Source organism: Eubalaena glacialis, chromosome 4 (genome assembly GCF_028564815.1).
Source record: "Eubalaena glacialis isolate mEubGla1 chromosome 4, mEubGla1.1.hap2.+ XY, whole genome shotgun sequence".
NCBI lineage: Eukaryota > Metazoa > Chordata > Mammalia > Artiodactyla > Balaenidae > Eubalaena > Eubalaena glacialis.
In genome coordinates this window covers 125426963-125441343 of record NC_083719.1, presented here as the reverse complement: position 1 = coordinate 125441343, position 14381 = coordinate 125426963, and the positions used below count along the sequence as shown (strand labels likewise).

Genomic DNA, 14381 nt, shown 5'->3' with positions numbered 1-14381 from the left:
GGAAGAAACTATAATTCATGATCTAAGACTTAAATGGTAGATATTGTAAAATAATTATAAACATATGGTCATTTTGTTAAAAATCCTTCATTATTCACATTGAAATTCCAAGAATAAGAGAGGGAGAAGGGATTTTCCTAAGATCCCACAGTGACTGCATGGTTGATTTTGATCAGAAAAACAGGTCTTTTTATCCAGGTTTACGCCAGGTCAATATTCCATATTGTATCTGTATGTTTTCTTGATCACAAAGTAAAAACACAAACAGTACTTCTACAGAATTTACTTTATTGACAAGCAAATCAAGCAAAATATATATTGAACTCCCCAAGCTCAAGGTAGAGTAGAAAGCGTGTCTTTATAAATTGAAGGGATTCACTAGAGAAAAGTAAGAGCAGAGGCAAGAAAAGAAGGATGAGGGAGCTGGCAAGTCAGCAGAAAACGCTGGTTCTGATTCAGCATTTTCCATGGTGCTTTAGGTTGAGCTTCCCACCACTTTTCCTACAAAAAAGAAAGACAAATGTATGCTCAGTGCAATATCATTAGTATCCCTCACAGAGGTTGGAAAAAGGTTTAACTCTGCCATAGTCCATGTAATCATTTGCTTTACAGGTATCCATGTCTATGATTAGGCAGGGGTTATTTAAATGCACTCAGAGGTAACATCTGCCTAATTGCAGAAAGCCTGAATCTTAACAAACTTCAGCGTTTTACTAGGGTTTAGAGTTTTTGGTTTTAACTGTTCATTATCTGAGAATAAATATGTATACAACTAGAAAAGGTAAAAGTGACAGGAGATATAATGGCAAGGAGACTATACTGTCATAGTTCTAACCTGATAGAAGATGTAAGAAGTTGAACCAAATATTCAGACATTTGGCATTTTATAGCAGACATATATTCAGGCCTTCTCAGCAATATGGGACCATTAAATCAAATCTCACCTTACCCTACTGCACTTTTCCTGGGAAGATTTTGGTATTGATTTTTCAGATATATTATATAGAAACATAGGCACACATGTACTATGCATTGATTCAATATTTATTTATATCATTCTATGTGCTTAGCCCTGTTATTATTGATAGGGATTTATATAATCCCTGTGTTTAGGAATTTTATGGCTAAATTGAGGGAAATTAAGGCATTCATAGAAGAAACTCTAATACAAGAAAATGATGACAGTGATAGAGGAAGTGAGGTAACTTTTATCTGGGTTAAACCCCCTTGCTTTTAGAGCAATCAGACCAAAAGATTGATTGACTGATTGAATAAATTTTTATTAATTATAAATTATATTTAATCAGGAATCTCACAGTCAATTGGCTAAAATCTACAGCACCTGTTCTTTCTTATAAACATGGAAATTCAGTAAATATTGGCCCTTGATAGGATCTTTCTAGTATACTATCTGTAAAGTTTGAATGTCTGGATAATAAGGGATAATCCTCTCCTCTATTCTTTATTAAAAGGCTCTTTTCATCCGACTAAAAGAGAAGAATGAATGGGACTTGGTGCCTTAGCAACATATAATTTGTGATAAAATAAAATGTCTGAAAGTAATTTGGATAAAGTAATATTTTTTTGATAAATTTTCTCACAAGTTTTTCATGTTTTTGATTTTGATGAATTTTCAAACTTGACTGCACTTTTAAAAATTTCTTTCATCTTTTCCAAAATTATTAATAATAACAACAAACATAACTGAATGAAAATTATTGAAATTTTAATTAGAAATAAAGGAAAAAATAAGAAACTGTGTCAAAATTCATAAAGATGTATAAATTTTAAAAATAATTTTCCTGAGTCAAATTTAATAATAACAAAGTAAACTATTTATGTTTTCAAATAATTTAGATAATTTTTTTGGTTTGTTTTTGACCCATATGTTTTCTTTTTTTTTTAATTTTTAAATTGAAGTATAGTTGATTTACAGTGTTGTGTTAATTACTGCTGTACAGCAAAGTGACTCAGTTATACATATACATACATTCTTTTTCATATTCTTTCTCATTATAGTTTATCATAGGATATTGACTAGAGTTCCCTGTGCTATACAGTAGGACCTTGTTGTTTATCCATTCTATATATACTAGTTTGCATGTGCTAATCCCAAACTCCCAATCCAAACCTCTCCCACCCCCTCCCCCTTGGCAACCACCAGTCTATTCTCTATGTCTGTGATTCTATTTCTGTTTCATAGATAGGTTCATTTGTGTCACAGACCCATATGTTTTCAACCTATTTGTGTGAAGCTTATTTCTTCAGTTTCTATGGGTGGATATGAGTAGAACTTTCTAGAATATCTCAAGGAAAGTGTCATAGTCTTATTCTGGAAGTTTGTGTTTCCAAGGAAGTTTTGGTGAGTATGATACTTACACCACTGCCTTACAGAAGGTACATTTATTGCCATATGTCCGGCCATCAGAACCACAGTGGGGATTAGATTCTCGAGTGCAGTGGACCTTGGGGTCCTGGAACTCACCACAGTCAATCTAGCAAAGTAAACACACTGACATTGATATTAGTGCATTCTATCTAAGGGACTGTCCCTCAGAACAGAAGCTTTGGACAGCAAACTTAGAATTATCTGTAGTATTGTATGTAGTTGTGATGTAAAGTTTCCTGAAATAGAAAATCACTTTCCTTTTCTAACTAGAGTATATTAAACATAATTAAGACTTTTTAAGAAATAGGAAATACATGGCTATAATTATTGTATTCAGGAGTAAGATAATGATGTAAGGCAGATGTTTACTTTTTACAGAAGAAGTAAGGCAAATGCTATAGGTATGACTTTTTGCTCCAACACTAAATTGTTCCAACTGAGAGTAGATTTTGGTCTTTAAATGGCATTTTATTTTTTAAACTGTATTAATGTAACTCCAGTAGCACTCCTTCTGCATTGCTTTAAAGATCACTGCTAGGAGCTCCCAGATGTTATCTGTTAGCTTGTTAGTTTTCCCTGTGGCTGCTACATCCATTTATTAACTCTTGAAAACAAAATTCCAATGTCATTATGTTAATTTACTCTGTCCCAGAGTCTGTTTGTAGAATTTGAACTTTTGTGCCTACTACAATAACTGAGTAATGGCTGCCCTAAACTGCTCTGTTTTGAAAGATTCTGAGGTTGCATCAAGCCTTGGTGAGAACACACACTATGACTGATTAATACCATCAAGGGCTCTATAGAAGGAATGATAGAGCTTATGCTACTAATATATCCCCTCGGTTCTAGTGGTCTCTCAGAAGTAGTCTGAAGTTTTAAGATTCTTTTCAATTCAGTGTCAATTGAGTCAATATCTGGCGTGCAAATAATATTTGAGCCATTTTATTCCAGGGTACAGGCAATATGTAGTAGGTAGAACTGAACTCCTTCAGATGGCAGCTATGTTGAATGAAGTGACATTTAAACATGAATAGAGGGACCATACTTTACCCCATCACAGTTCCATTAAAATAATACTGTCTTATGTTTATTAATTGCTTCATAATCTCCAAACTATTCTCATATGGATCAACTCAGTGGTCTCACAATAACCCTGAGATGCACACTGAACAATATTATACATATTAGCTAATTTGTATAATTGTTTTAAAAAATTATTTATTTATTATTTATTTTTGTCTGCATTGGGTCTTTGTTGTTGCACACGGCCTTTCTCTAGTTGCAGCGAGTGGGGGCTACTCTTCGTTGCGGTGCACGGGCTTCTCACTGCGGTGGCTTCTCTTGTTGCAGAGCAAGGGCTCTAGGCGCACAGCCCTCAGTAGTTGTGGCACGTGGGCTCAGCAGTTGTGGCTTGTGGGCTCTAGAGCACAGGCTCAGTACTTGTGACGCACAGGCTCAGTACTTGTGACGCACAGGCCCAGTTGCTCCACGGCAATGTGGGGTCTTCCCGGACCAGGGCTCGAACCCATGTCCCCTGCATTGGCAGGCGGATTCCTAACCACTGTGCCACCAGGGAAGCCCTAGCCAATAAGTATAATTGATCCTCAGGAAATTAAGTGGCTTACCAGGGCCACACAACCAGAAGCATTGAGACCAGTGCTTGCACATACTCCTTAGAGCTGACCCAGAATTTCCAGCAGTATACTATGGTTGATTTCCAACACATCCTCATAAAGAGAAATAAAGACCAACTGTCATGGTATACCCTTGACCATGCTTATAGTCAGGCCACGTAGGCTTTATTAAAATACCTTATTAGGGGACTGTATGGGCATAGGTAAGAGGAACCATTTGTTTAAAGTATTAGCAAACCATTATATACTGATAAAGCCCTCTGAAGGTTTGCATGAGAAAATGCCCAGCAAAAGAGCTATACAACTGAGTTTAAAAATATTATCACATATGTCAGATTTAAGGTACCTGATACTCTTAAATATACACTTTTTGTTGAAATTTGGCATCTTGTACTATTAAGATTGGGTAGTATGGTGCTAACCAGAGATTTTCTTAGCGCACGGTCAGATAGGAGACACCTAGGCTTCTTACAGTCCTACCTACAAGCCCACTTTCTCCTCTGCTCTTACAGATAACTCCATCCTCTCATACCACTTCCAGGAGAGTAATCTTTTCTTTAGGTCTCCAAATAGAAAATAAAAGCTGGAAAATCTTTAGGATATTATAAACCATAGAATGTATTTCTTTCAAAAGCAAACGCATTTTGTATTTGTCATTAATTACACATTTGCAATTGTGTGCTTGAGTCAAGAAAATTCTTTAAACCACAGAACCATCATAGATATTTTCCTTTATTTCACAAAGAGCTAATGGGTAATTATTGATAGTATTTTGAAAACACAGTTCTGGGTGCTAGTGATACAAAGAGGAAGCGGTTATAAATATCTCAATAAGCTCACCATCTTATCTGCATTAGGGAAACAGAGGGACAGATAATTTCAGCACAACGTGTCGTAAATGCCGTAGTGGGACAAATACAGGCAATGTGGAAGCTGAGAAAAGGGTATCTCAGTCAGAGATATGTGTGTCTCTACAGGTTCTAGGTAAATATTTTCACGATAAACTTCTTTTCTGTAAGCATCTTTGCCACAAGCATTTTTGCCACAAACACTTTCACTGATAGCTAGTTGACAGTAAGGCAATTTTGCTGTAAAAGATAAAATTACTAAAAATAAAAGAGGGACATTAATGAGGATATAATGAAATTTATTTTTCATAGCAAAATTAAAAAGACTTTACTGCAAAATACAGCACGTTTGAATTCATTTAAAATGTGTGCAAATTCAGGGCCATATTGCACAAATACCTAATTTAATTTTGTGGGTTGTACCTAAGCATTTGCCATCAACGTCTTTAGTTCATAGTATTATATCTTTTTTTTTTCATAGTATTATATCTTTTTTTGCTTGATTCGTCTCCTCGTTTGGCATCGCACTGTTTCTTGTTTGCTAAAATTTCTGCCTTCATTAACAGAGGTATTGTTTTCCAAATACTAGGATGCACATTTGCAACTAAGCTTTGAATTGCCTTGTAAAAGCTTCTACACTGTTGTTTGTTCCTGGTATATTGTCAAGTAAGTATTATCACCATGTTTTCTATCAAGCCCATATGTGTAGTTTTTATCATCCACTATTTTAAGACTGCCAGTGTGCTCCTCACTGTCTAGACTATTATGAGGGCTCAGATTTATGTAATATAAAAATTGGAGTACTGAATCAATGGATAAATGAAACCAAACTGTCTACCAGTGGAAACCGAATCATCAACCCGAACGATCAACCTGTTTATCTTTTACGGCAAAATTGCCTTACGGCTAATTAGTTACCCATGGCTAAAACACCCGGGGCAAAGATGTTTACGGCAAAGACGCTTATGGGGAAGATACCGGAGGTGGCCTCTCAGGGCAGGTAAGGAAAAGAAAAAAAGAAAGTCTCTTACATGAAAGAGACGCTTCCTTAAGCCACCTTTCCCTGGCAGCCGGCCCTCTCATCTTATGACGCAACGCCTTTTGTCCTTTAGAAAGCAGATATGGAAGTGGCACTTGGGGAGGGTCTTCTCTTTGAGAATTTCTAGAACGCAGCGGCCTCCCCAAACCCAATTGCCCCTTCCACTGCCCTGTGGGAATGAGACTAGGAAAAGCAAAGGATTTCGGCGAATAAAACCTAATCAACCAAACGGTATATGAACAAACCTCCTTAACATAGATACAAACCTACATACCTGTAAATTGCAGTGGCCTTTCATGATCCCTGAAGTAAGCTCAGGAATCATATTATAGAACTTGTTCTGCCATTTGCCATTGGCCAGTTGTGTTATCTTGGACAAAGTCCTCAATATCTGTGCCTCAATTTTCTTAACCAAAAAATTAAAACCCCAGAACCAGAAAACACAGCTGCCATGTCTCACTCCCAGGGTTTTTATAAGGATCAAATGGGGTCACCTGAGAGTTGTAGAAAGTCAGTGTGGAATATTTGAAATAGTCCTGGAGGAGGAGTGTAGAAAATAAGCTGCTCATTGTAGGCCTTCCCTGGCTGTATCTCTCATCACATTCTGAAACGCTCTGTAACTCGTAGCACATGCTAAGTACCATCAGACTAGATAAACTCTAATGATGCTCCAGCTTTGATAACCCAAGATTTAGCTGTGACTTCTTCCGGTGGAGTAGCTTAAATAAAGCTAGGTCCTTAGTTCTGCAGTTGGGTGGGAGAACAAGAACTATTGCCCAAATGCTTCCTCCTTTATGTCTAAAGGATCCACTTCACTCACTGTGTGAAAATTTTTAGCTTGGTAACTGGGGGCAGAAAAGGACCACTCTCTGAGAGCCCCAGAGGTTGGGGGAGGTTAAGAATGCCTTTGTAGAGCCAGCCAGAAATCCCTTTTGTGAGGCAAAGAGTGAGGCAGAGGAATATCAGAGTTGAGACTAGAAAGAGCCCACATCTCTCAGAACCAAAAAGAAGTAGGCTGATTTTGGAGTGTCGTGTCATTCCTCTGCTTAAATTTTCTCTCCTCTTTTGTATTTTTATTTTAGACTCCTTTAAATGGAATCCAAGCAATTGGCTTCTCAGTCCAAGTTGAAGCAGGTCTAGACAAAGGGTGACAATAGGGTTATCTTTTCTCCTTTAAAGTGTCCTCCATGAGGCATTTGGGAGACCTAGGAGAGCTGAAAGACAACCCCTACCCGCCCTACTTAAAATGCCCTAATACTCTGTAATTCTAGGGGATTATCCTGAAGATGGGATTAGACTAACCTAAGTCTGAATTCTGTTTCTCCCACTTACTAGCTGCATTATTTTGTTCACTCAGTGTTCTGAGTTTAAATTTCTTCATCTTTAACAAGGGGCCGGTAATGCCTGTTTTCTAGGGTTGTTGTAATGATAAATCCTATGAAAACACTTTGTAAAGTGTCAAGTGGCATGTGTAAGATTACTATTATAAGCACTAATAATGTAAATTGTATCACGTTCTAGAATTTTTGAGCCCATTATTTCTTACCCTACTTTACTTAGCTTAAAACAGTTTTTAAAAAATTTTAGATTGGTGTTGAATTTAACAAGTGCCTCCATTTATTTCCTTAGATAGTCCAGCTTTCAGAGACTACTTCCAGGCATTGGGTGCCAGAGTTTAGTATCAGCCTGAACTCTTATGGTTCTTCAAAGAACTGTGCCTTCTAAAATATTTTGGAATGCAGTGACATTTTTGTTACCCAAATTAGTGATCTTTGCTAACAGTGAAGGATGTAGGACTTCATTTCTTCTTCCCTTTACTACTTATGTGGTTAAATCAGCCCCTTCCTTTATTGTACCAGTTTTCCTAACCCCTCCCTGACTTGGCTTCTACTTTCCCGGTTTTCACGCTCCTTCCACACTACCAAAACTGGTCTAAAAAAATGACATCTCTCAGGGTACATCCATTGGCTATTTATAAAATGTTCATGATTTCTTTATATGTGCTATTCTTGACCACTCCCATCGTTTCAAAACTCTTTCCTGATTTCTGTATATGTCAGTACTCCAGTTCTCCAGCTATTTCTTCTCTATCCTTTTTATTGTCTTTTCTAGTTTCATCCTGAGTATTCATGTTCATTTTCAAGAGAATTTTATACACCTGATTTTCTCTGAGAACATATGTTTTCCCAGATGATGCTAATGAATCCTAGACTTTTTTTCTTGAGTCTTCATCAAAATCTCAAACTCCAATTTCTGTTTGTCAGAAATGTACAGAACACCTTTAGTCAACAATCTGATTCATACTTAATATTCATTTATGACCAAAACATAACTCTTTATTTTTCCCTCCAAACTAGTTTTACATTCTAATTTTTCCATTTTTCATAACAGCACCATTCTTCAGATTCCTCAGCCTACCCTCAGATTAAAACATCACCATTTCTATCCCCTTGCAAGTGTTTCATGTATTTCTTTATCTTAAGCATCTTCACTAATTCCAAATTTACTACCTGTACCCACCCTCAACATTTCTGACCTGAGCCAATGCATTCAATTCTGCTCTCTTTTCCTCCATTTCCTTCAAGTTTCAGAATTCCTTCAACATGTGGAGACAGGTTATCTTACTTGAAACTATTGTTTTAATTACTTCTTTGTTTAAGACATGAGGCTAGTGAACACTGTTGTGTATTTGTTAGACAATTATACTGCTCAAAGCACTTTCCCATGAACTGCACAATGGCTTCCTGTTGGTGGTTATAGGTAGCATGGAGCTGTGGAAGCTCACTCAGTATGGCGTCAGGGGTCCTGAGTTGTTGACTGCATAGCTTTACTGCTGTTGGTAAACTTGACTCAGCAAGGTCCTCTTTCTGGAGGACCTTGTTTTCCTCTGTAGTTAAGTTGTAGAGGCTGGTTAACATCTCCAAATTGTATTTAGGTATTCTGTCAGTATATTAATTATAAGTGAATTCAAGCTAATTAGGAAAAATGAACAGCCCCAAACATATTCTAGTCATGGAGCATTGTTTTACTATTAAAATTTACCATATATTTATCTTAAAATACAAATAAAACTGAACTTAGATATCCCCAAAATTATTATAAAAGAAAATGGTTGTCAATTATTGTTTTTGAGAGGTTTGTTAATTCCAATCAGAAATATTCATTTAAACATCTCTTTAAGTATATGGTTCCCAAATACACAGCCTGATAGGGGAAATAAGAAAAAGAAACATAGTGTAGTAAGTGATTCTAAAAGCAAAATTTATGCAGGTTAAAGGACTATCCTTTTTCTGAGATTATGACTTTCAAGCGTTTGTTATTATACTACAATTTCTGTAATGAAGGGTGGTGATGGTAAATTGTAGTTTTTAAGTTATTTTTATTTTATTATTATTTTATGTTATTTAATGTTCTTACTTGGAGTTGGTAGCATATTAGTCATTTACATTTACAGGGAAATGACCATGAATTTGTAGGACCATGAATTCCAAAAGTCTCAGAACATGCTTTTTGTTTAGCTCAAATAATATTTTTGAAAGAATGAGAAACTTTTACAAATCTCTTATTTAGACTGCTAGCTGTAATCTCCCATCAGATGCTTCGTAATGAAGAGACTTATTGGCATGAAAAGATTGACTTGAGTGTTGGAAAAAATCATTCTTCCTTTTGTCTTGGCTGGATCAAACTTGGGCAGGCATGCTTCTAAGGTTAGTTTCAACTTTTTCTGCCTGGCTTTGGGACTGTCACCCTCGTTCCAGGCATGCAGAAGAGAAGGGGTAGCCTTGATGTCATCCTAAAGGTGGTACCCTCTTTGCCCTTTATATTTGTGTATTTATTTATTTATTTTTGGCTGCGTTGGGTCTTCGTTGCTGCGCGCGGGCTTTCTCTAGTTGCGGCGAGCTGGGGCTACTCTTTGTTGCGGTACGTGGGCTTATTATTGTGGTGGCTTCTCTTGTTGCAGAGCACGGGCTCTAGGCATGTGGGCTTCAGTAGTTGTGGCTCGTGGGCTATAGAGCACAGGCTCAGTAGTTGTGGCGCACGGGCTTAGTTGCTCCGCGGCATGTGGGATCTTCCCGGACCAGGGCTCGAACCCATGTCCCCTGCATTGGCAAGTGGATTCTTAACCACTGCGCCACCAGGGAAGCCCCTGCCCTTTATATTTGAATGGAAAAGAGACAGCAGTCTTCGCAAGGCATGCTTGGTTCAGACTGATTCAGATACCTAAGCCAGAAGGGGCTTTAAAGGTAATTAAATCCAACTTTTCATTTTAGAGATGTGGAAACAAAGGCAATGAGAAGGGAAAGAGACATCCTTCAAATTACACAGGCAGGAAGTTTTCAAATTGGAGCTCATCTGTATAGTCTCCAACATACTTGAGCACTCCAAAGTCAGTGCATCCCAGCACTAGATTCTTAGAATGCAGATTCAAAACCTCCCACCTGGGATTATTATTCAGTAAGCCTGGCATGGTCCCTGAGGATCTACATATTAATATTTAGTAAGCATCCCCAGAGATCCTAAAGCAAGCAGATAGATTATTTTAAATGAACTTTAGGAACCACTAAAAATCTGGGAAACATTAACAATCTGGGAAATGAGAGCCCAAAGAAGGGAAGTGACTTTTGTGTTAATGAGAAAATTAAGATTAAATTCCATATTTTAAAAACCTATGTGTAATGGTCTTAATCATATTTCACTACCTAATGGGATATAAAATGTATTGGCTGGATCTCATGTCCTTTTCATGTTTCTTTGTTTGGATATTTAGCATAGGCTGTGCTACCATATGTATTTAAACATAAGAAATCAATTTTAAAATGTACAATTATGTATACCAGTACAAACACACGTGTGCATGCATTAGACACACACAGGTGCATGCACACACACACTCACAGAGGCAATTAATTGTAAGGTGTCTTTGATTGTAAGATACATTCCAATTTCTGAGATGCTAAAATATGAAAAAAAAAGTCTTATGCAATGTAGTAGGTATATTAGGGTTGGAAAATATTTTTCAATTTCTTTGCCAACTCCAATTAGTTGGCAGTAGTGTCTGGAAACTTTTGATGCCAAGGTTTCTTGGGCACAGCAAGGCAAACAACAACCAGTGCCAAGTCAAGTATTAATGTTCAGTATGGACACGGGATGTGATTGGCAGAACAAATACCTCGTTTCTGTTGCCTTTTTGATAGAACAAGAAAACTGGAAAAATGTTGCTGGATTAATTTGGAAAAAATCAGCCAAACAATAAAGATAATTTGTGCCCATTCCAATTTTTAACCCAAGTTGTATTTAAGTTTGATTGATCAGTTTGTGTATACTCAGTACAAAGCACTAAAGAAGTTTTCTGTCAACTCTTGGTTGCCTTACTTCTAAAAAGAATATAATAACCTCTGTCCTAACTCTTTCAGAAGCTGTTAATTATTGATCAATAACTAATCCTTTCATAGTTTTTGTAACTATGCATAGTTTACCAAATGCTCCCACATAGTTTATGTAATTTAAGTCCAGTTCTATGAGGTAAATAATAACATCCCTTTTCTATAGCTGTGGAAATTGTAGCTCAGAAAAGCTGAGTAACTTGTCTAAGATCACACAGTGAAATCAGTGAAAGAGCATGAATGTTACCACAAGTTCATTCTATTTTTATTTATATTCATTTTACTTTAACAAAATCTGGGAGTGGGTGTTTAGGTTCTTTTAAACTGAAAACAGTATTCTCATAAAGATATTGTAGTTAGAAAACTAAGTACTTCTGCTGTTTTCTTCATCTGGCCTGCTTGTCCATTTCTTTGCTCTTTTACCCATAGACAACCTCTTTGGTCAGGGAGTACCAGCCAAGAACCACTCAGGTCTGAAGGATAAATAAAATTATGTACTGACCTGAACTCCTTGACTGAAGACACCTGAAAAAAAAGCATAAAATCCAAACACTGTAATTTCTGAATACGCAAAAAGTGGGATTTGCAAAATTAGGAAATCCCCAAGCCTAGGATGATACTTGTTCTTGGTTCTTGGCCATCTCAACAAGTCATGGCTCGGTTATTTTCTTTTATACGTGCTCTCCTCTTAGGGAACAGTAGAAACTTGGAAAGTGATATGTGGATATGGACTGAGATGAAGTAGTATTTCTTGGAGGTTGGGGTGGGGTGAGAGAAATAGTCTAAGGATCTGGAGATCCATGTTACTGTCTTGGCCCAGTCACTAATTTACTGTGGGAATGATTTTATCACTTCTGGCATCACTTTGGAGAAGTTGGGTTGGAAAGTTTCCTCTTACTCTGCCATTCCAAATTTCAGTGCTTTTGGTCCCTCCCCAAAGACTTTGTCACAGGCAATTGAGGGAAAGGATTGGGTTTGTTGTTTGTTCTTTGAGCCCTAAATTGTTCTTCTGCTTTCTATACTCAGCTTTAAAGACTTGGCCCAAATTTAGACTGGCAAGGACAAACTCATTTTCTTTGCTGTGACTCATTTTTCCTGCTACATCTCTCTAAGTTCCCGAAAGAAAGTCCATAAATACAGTCTTGCATCTTTAAAATTGTATGTGTGATTTTAGGTTGTGGCTAATTAGCATGGTAGTTTAAAATCCTGAAATAATAAAAGTCTTAGCTTCAATCCTGGTACGAGCTGCTGAATTTTGATAAGGATAAGGAGAGAACAAAGCTTTTAAATTTGAAAAAAAGTTAATGATCGTCTACTGTAGTGATTACCAACCTTATTGCAATGGTGTGACTGATTATTAAAAATACAGATTCCCAGGACAACCACTTGAAAAATTCCATTATATAAGACCAAATACGGTCTGGAAGTCTGTAGTTCTGTAACGACTCCAAGTGATTTTTATAACCAGGGAAGACTCATTGTTACAATATTCAGTCATTTCTCAGCTGTACAGATCTTTGATCAGAAGAGGAGAGATTTTGCCCAACGTCTTATATGTATGAAATGTCAAAGTGGAAGCAAGCTTAAATAACAATGCCTGAGTCCAACTAGTACTCTTGTTATTAGAACTTAGTAATAGTAATATCAATAGACATTTTTTGAACACTTAATGTGTTCCATCCACTATGTTAAGCACTTGACATGCATTTTCTCATTTACTTCCCTATTTAGGGCTAGTCCTTTTATATTCCCATTTTACATATGAGGAAAATGAGACTCAGAAAGGTCACACAGCTATAAAATGGAAATGCCAGGACTGAAATTCATTGCTTTTGGTCTCAACATTAAGGCTCTTGGGCACTATGCATTCCCAAATGCCAACATGTCTATCAAGGACCCTGTTTTGGTATTATTGATAGTATTTGTTTGTATTAGTCAACCAGGCCCAATTAAATAGATCAATTAGCCTTTCTAAAGAGAAGCAATAAGAGGATTATCAGTTGATTTCTGAGTCAGTCTTTGAAAGTAGATTTTAATATAGTCAAATCTATTTTTATGTCATCTCAGCAGTTGACTGAGCCACTAACTCGAGTTACTTGGCTTTAGTAGTCAAACTTACTACATAATATCACAGAAATCGTTTATCCATTTTTTTCATATTTCTGAATGGATTTGTATATGAAAATATGACCAGTTTCCCGTGAACAACGACTTCTTCATCTGCTCAATCTCATTGAAAAATTGTTGTTTTTACATGTTTGGGCATTTAAATTTCTGATAGCAGCAAAATTCAACTACCTTTGTCACAGAAAATGATACACCAGACCTGGAAGGTCCCAGGACTCAGTCTCATGTCTAGGATTCTAAAAATGAGAGAATCTCTCAGAGAGTTGAGCTGTTTCTCTAGTTGACACAGGACATTGGTAGATGAGATGCGCCTAGGTTTTGGGTCCAGAGACTCTAGTGTGTATTTTGCCCACTACAATAGCATAAAGTAGAATAATAAAGAAGGAAAGAAATAGATGCAATGGCCCTGTTCATTCACACAGATGATAATGTGATGAAAAACATCAAACTGAAGTACAATTGTCCTTTGAACAATCTGAATTCATAGAATATATGACTATTGCTCATTTAGGTGGCCAAAGATACTCCCCTACTTGAAGAATTGTTTAGTTCACCAATAGCATATATGTTTCTGAATTCTAAGGTTCAGTAACTTTTTTCTGAAGGATTCTCCAATTGAGTTTCCTGTTTTCTGCTTGTTTCAATTTCAGTTGAGTCCTAATTAGAAGAATAATGAGGACTGGAAAGCTTTCCCTTGTCTTGGAAAGCCAAGCTAATATTTAAAATAAGTATCCATTCTCCATACTATTTCTGTGGAACAGACATCATCTGTGATGTCTAAAGACCCGGATTCAAATTCCGAATTCGGCTTACTAGTTACAAGTCCTTGCAATTTTCTTAACTGTTTGTGCCACAATTTTCTTATATATGGAATTTGGATATGAATACCTTGCTATGTGTATTGGAGATAATGCATAAAAGCCCTGAGTACATGCCTAGAATATAGAATATGCTCAACAA

The 14381-nt window shown here is 36.7% G+C and overlaps 1 protein-coding gene across 1 annotated transcript in view; it reads right to left on the bottom strand.

Moving 5' to 3' along the window:
• Window positions 1-455: 455 nt before the first annotated feature.
• The window catches only part of SPINK6 (serine peptidase inhibitor Kazal type 6), a 40615-nt gene continuing 26689 nt past the window's right edge, over window positions 456-14381 (bottom strand). The window contains exons 2-4 of the mRNA XM_061188982.1: window positions 11797-11855; window positions 2380-2495; window positions 456-501 (exon numbers count right to left, since the gene is read on the bottom strand). Of these exons, the coding sequence (XP_061044965.1) occupies window positions 456-501; window positions 2380-2495; window positions 11797-11855 (221 nt within the window). The remainder of the gene's footprint in view (window positions 502-2379; window positions 2496-11796; window positions 11856-14381) is intronic.